The sequence below is a fragment of the Palaemon carinicauda genome, chromosome 9 (genome assembly GCF_036898095.1).
Source record: "Palaemon carinicauda isolate YSFRI2023 chromosome 9, ASM3689809v2, whole genome shotgun sequence".
In the NCBI taxonomy this organism is placed as follows: Eukaryota; Metazoa; Arthropoda; class Malacostraca; order Decapoda; family Palaemonidae; genus Palaemon; species Palaemon carinicauda.
The window spans coordinates 144864653-144870624 of NC_090733.1; the positions used below are offsets into that span (position 1 = coordinate 144864653).

The following is a 5972-nucleotide window of genomic DNA, read 5'->3' on the forward strand; positions in this document are numbered from 1 at the left end:
TGAGGCTGGTTACAACTGACTATATTAATTCCATTGCGATATGAATATTTAACTTCCAAGTTCTTATGTAACATATTCATCATCATCGTCGTCATCATCATCTCCTTCTACGCCTATTGACGCAAAGGGACTCTGTTAGATTTCGCCAGTAGTCAGTAATATTTTTTGTGTTATTCTTATTGGATATCGTTTATATGAAACTTTTATTACCAATAAACATAATTTCACTCTATGTTGATTGACTGGTAATGATTTATGCAGATTAATTTATTCTTCTTAGCACAACTGCATAATGTCGTTAACTATTAATTTTACGAGTAAATTCATCTTATCATCGATAGGTCGATTTTAGCTTGAAATGTAAAGATGGCTTACGCATTTGAAGAGCAGCAAGAGAGATGTTTCAAATACACAAACTTGTTTATTTATGTAACTCTACTAAAACAAGAGCCTCAAGTTTGGGTAGGACCCCTGGCCATATAATTAATTCTGTTTGTTTTCATGTATGAGAAAAAAAAATACGCAAAACTGGATAAATTCAAAGCAATGATAGTAATAGGGAAGAGAAATGGCTAATATTATTATCAATGATTCTATGATTTTTATTGTTATTGTTTTTGTTGCTACAGTGAATAGATAATGAATAATTATAAACATCTGTTGTCAATGAAAAGAAGTTAAGATACCAGAAAAGCTAACCACATGAATAATTTTGTTTTTGCATGCATGAGAAAAAATAAAATACGCGAAACTTAATAAAATCAGAGCAATAATAGTTATAGGGAAGAGAAATGACGGATATTATAATCAATATTTTTATGATTTAATATTGCTCTTATTATTTTCGTTACTACAGTGATTAGATGATGAATAATTGTAAACATCTGTTGCCAATGACAATAATTTAAGATACAAGAAAACTTTGAATATCCAATAAATCAATGGAAACAAAAAGTGCTATTAAATTTTTGTATATGCCGGCAAAGTACACAGTCGAGCATGTATAATACTTTAGATTTTTAAGTATGCTCTAAGAGTTGGCCCAGTGGACCAAGCCGGGTTTGGGCCAGAGATGGACCGGATCAGGTTTGGCTCCAGCTGAAAGTTGTGGCATATTTTGTCTACATTAGGCACACACATTGTTGAGACGTCTTATGTGTTATTACGTTGCTAGGTTGTTTATGAAAGAATAGGGAATTTAATTAAAGAAAAATACAGAAGATACTTGTAATAATAATCATAATGAATTATTTTCATCCTGCTTAATCACTGAACGAAATCTTCCGATGTACGTTGGTCTCAATGATAACTGTAAAATCGAATTATTATTATGATTATTATTATCATTTTTTTTTTCTTTTTTTTTTTTTTTTGATAAACGGAAATTATTCTCCGGTCCTGATACATTAGCATTACACTGGTTGACGACTTTACCACTGATACCTATCGGAAATAAATGCAAAGCAAAAGATTTTTTTTTTATTTGAAATGTAGTAAGTTTTGTATCGCCGTACCAATACTCTTACCTTGGAACCCACCTTTGTAAGTTCCTTCGTTAAAACTCCTGCTTACCATATTTGTTATTAAGATGCTGGACTTACTATCTCCCTCTTCTCTTCCTTCTTCCCCATACCCCATTGGAGGTTACAACGACAACTCTCAGTGACCTTAATGGGCATATTAAGTAAAAACTGATGCCCGGAGAGGCTCGTAGTGACATCTACCTTCACACGCAATATTGGGACCGAGTGTTTAGTTAACCCCTTCTCACAAAGACAGTTGTCGGCGAGTTAGTATTTTTTTATTGAATATTTATTTGTATTTGATTTTCTGGAAATTTCTCTTAAGTTTCTGATGAAATTATCTTTTCCCCCTGATGTCTCTGAAATTTGATTTGTATTAAAACTACCTAAGTTGTGTGTGGTAGCCTGGTGGTAGCGTCCTTGCCTGGTGATTGCCAGACTGGGGTTCGAGTCCCGCTCAAACTCGTTACGTTCCTCTGGTCGCTGCAATCTCACCATCCTTGTAAGCTAAGGACGGGGGGTTTGGGGGAGCTTATAGGTCTGTCTGCTGAGTCATCAGCAGCCATTGCCTGGCCCTCCTTGGTCCTAGCTTGGATGGAGAGGGGGCTTGGGCGCTGAGCATATGTTATATGGTCAGTCTCTAGGGCATTGTCCTGCTTGATAGGGCAATGTCACTGTCCCTTGCCTCTGCCATTCATGAGCAGCCTTTAAACCTTTAAGTGCCCAATTATCTTCGTCTTTGCCATTCTATTAACGGAGGCCGTATTTTTAAAATTGATTTGAGCATTTGGTATGGTTTGCATATATGTAAATACATTGATTTTATGAGAGGCTTTGCTTATTTTGATTCATTTCGAAAATAATAAATTATTATTATTATTATTATTATTATTATTATTATTATTATTATTATTATTATTATTATGTATATATACATATATACAGTATATATATATATATATATATATATATATATATATATATATATATATATATATACATACATATACATATATATAAATATGTGTATGTATATATATATATATATATATATATATATATAAATATATATAAATATAAACATATATATATATATATATACATATATATATATATATATATATATATATATATATATATATATATATATATATATATATATATATATATAAAATTTCCCCTTAACTGAAAAAGTCGGGAGTCATCCAAATTCGCCCACCCCCAGGCTTATCTAACCCCCCACCCCCCCACCCCCAGGCTTACATAACCCCCCACCCCCCCACCCCCAGGCTTACCTAACCCCCCACCCCTAGGTTTACCTAACCCCCCACCCCCCCACCCCCACCCCCCTCCTTAAAGTTTTACATTGTTTTCGCGTTAGCTTTGTCCAGTTTTAATCCAAATCTTGTCTATATTCAGTGTGCGTATGCTCTCCTTACGCATAGAGAAATTGAATTTGTAATTCAATGTTTTCTTGAGTTCTTCCCCTTGAATTTCATAGAATCTAATTTAAAAAACTCAGCTGACTTCGTAAAAGATATATAATTGGAATACTTTGACAAACAATGTGAGTTTATTAGTCCCTTGGATATTTTATTATTATTTTTATTATTATTATTATTATTATTATTATTATTTTTATTATTATTATTTACTACTACTACTACTACTACTACTACTACTACTACTACTACTTGCTAAGCTACAAACCTAGTTGGAAAAGCAAGATGCGACATTTTATTATTATTATTATTATTATTATTATTATTATTATTATTATTATTATTTTTTACTACTACTACTACTACTACTACTACTTGCTAAGCTACAACCCTAGTTGGAAAAGCAAGATGCTATTTTCCCTGTTGGAGCCCTTGGTCTTATAGCATCTTTCTTTTCCAACTAGGGTTGTAGCTTGGCTAGTAATAATAATAATATAATCCCAAGGACTCCAACAGGGAAAAATAGCTCAGTGATGAAAGGAAATAAAATAATTGATTAACGATATGAGAAATAATGAACAATTAAAATAAAATATTTCAAGAACAGTAACGACATTAAAACAAATATATCATATATCAACTATAAAGAGACTTATGTCAGCCTGTTCGACATGAACAAATTTTCAACAAGTTGTCAATAAAAAAAAAGATTGATCCTTTAGAACTGGAAAATCCCAAGAGTTAAGACGCATCTTGTTTTGTTTTGCTAACGTCCTTGAAGTCCGTCTAAGGAACAGTCCCTCATTAACGCATCCACGTCTTGTAATTAAGACAAACTGAGCTGTGAAGAAAGAATACAAAGATAAAGATGATATATATGTTTAGTCTTGCAGCCTGATGCTCTGAAGTATTTTGTTTAATTATAGTTTTTTTTTTTATTTTTCTTCCCTTATTTTTACGGTGTATTTTCAATGATTTTGCGCATTATCCGAATTCACTTTGTTTCCAGTTTATTTGCTTCCTTTTTTTTTATAGCAGTACCAGCCGAACCCGGTTGAGTCCCTCGTCAGGCTGGGAGGAGCGTAGAGAGGGAAGGTCCCCCTTTTTTTTCATTTGTTTGAAGTCGGCTACCCTCTAAAATTGGGAGAAGTGCCTTGGTATATATATATATATATATATATATATATATATATATATATATATATATATATATATATATATATATATATATGTATATATAAGTATGTATAATCATAGAGTTTCTTTGAGTATCTCTCTAAAACCATTCTGTCAATATATTTATTTATATGTAGTCTATATATACATTTATATGTACTGTATGTGTATTCGTGTATGTATGTGTATAGTACACTTATGAGAGAGAGAGAGAGAGAGAGAGAGAGAGAGAGAGAGAGAGAGAGAGAGAGAGAGAGAGAGAGAGAGAGAGAGAGAGAGAGAGAGAGAGAGAGAGAGGGTGATTTTCTCATGGGTTTACTTGCATTAAAAAGTCTCAATTATAATGAGCTTTCAAAAAGTCTTATTTTCAAATCCTGCTATCATATACTCTAACTAAGCTACCGCGTTCGAATCTCGTACCGGGGTCTAGAATGACCTGTTCCAAAAATTTGAGAATGCTTCTATACACGTAATTAACAAATTATATACCTTGATGTTAATCGACCGTTGTGGGTCGCATCTAGGGCGAGGATAGAAAGAGATAAGAAAAAAAAATGAAACCTAACGTGAGTAGTGTCTATTCTTGGTCATAATAATTGTATACACCATCAAAACAGGAGGGTCTCGACGAAGTATATTTTCCACGTACTGGGATGAAACAATTTATAAGGTGTACTCTCTAAGACTTTGAGTTCATTTTATGGTTCGTTGTATAAATGGTTTTCTGTAAAACGCACACTGGCGATATTATACATTCTTCTTCTTTTTCCTCGTCCTCTTCTTCTTCTTCTTCTTCTTCTTCTTCTTCTTCTTCTTCTTCTTCTTCTTCTTCTTCTTCTTCTTCTTCTTCTTCTTCTTCTTCTTCCTCTTCCTCTGTCTCCTCTGTTATCATATTGATGAAGAATTTGACTCACAGAACCCATTTGGTTATTTTAAGGTAAATGTGTTATAATGAATCATGTTGATGGATACTAATATATAAGAAAATTATTGTCACTGTAAACAATTACATATACTGGGCTTCTATGAAGTCACCATATGGTACTTTGGCTAAGATTCTGTCGAAGTGTTAGTTACTGCTACTGTAAGCTTTTACGAAAATCTTCATTGATAATTTGAATTTTTTCGGCATCAACTTTTCCTTTATTTTTGTCATGTACTTTTAATCGCATTATGACTATGAAGTAATGTGATTAATGTATAAGCTTTCATAATGTTCCCACATGTATCGAGTGCTGGGTGCGTGAGAAGCATATCACCATGAAAATATCTACGGGTTTGGTACTCCTAATTTTATTTATTTTTACGATGTTCCTTCTTTTGTTAGAGGTTACTGTATTTATTTCATTTCATAGTAGTCTGTACCATTTTTTCTCCATTTGTCTTTATTTCTTCACTTTAATGTTTACTTGTTTCATTTGTATTGAGCATTAAGAGATGAAAAGTGCAATTTTTATTTACTATATGTTTGTATAAACCCCTTTGGCCTTTTTGGCTTACTTTCACAGTTTCGTCATGAATTTTAGCCTTATTACGCCTAAGCGCCCGCAGACACACACACATATACTGTATACACACACACACACACACACACACACACATATATATATATATATATATATATATATATATATATATATATATATATATATATATATATATATATATATACTGTATATATACTATATATATGTATATATTATATATTTATATATATGTATATATATATATATATATATATATATATATATATATATATATATATATATATATATATATATACACAGTATATGTATGTGCATGTGTGTGTCTGAGGCCTTTGTTCTGCAGT

At 31.9% G+C, this 5972-nt stretch overlaps 1 protein-coding gene across 1 annotated transcript in view; it reads right to left on the reverse strand.

Annotated features, from left to right (window-relative positions):
* Positions 1 to 5033, reverse strand: part of LOC137646683 (mitotic apparatus protein p62-like) — a 5324-nt gene extending 291 nt beyond the window's left edge. The window contains exons 1-2 of the mRNA XM_068379790.1: positions 4881 to 5033; positions 1602 to 1724 (exon numbers count right to left, since the gene is read on the reverse strand). Coding sequence (XP_068235891.1) covers positions 1602 to 1724; positions 4881 to 5033 — 276 coding nt within the window. The remainder of the gene's footprint in view (positions 1 to 1601; positions 1725 to 4880) is intronic.
* Between the last annotated feature and the right edge of the window lie 939 nt (positions 5034 to 5972).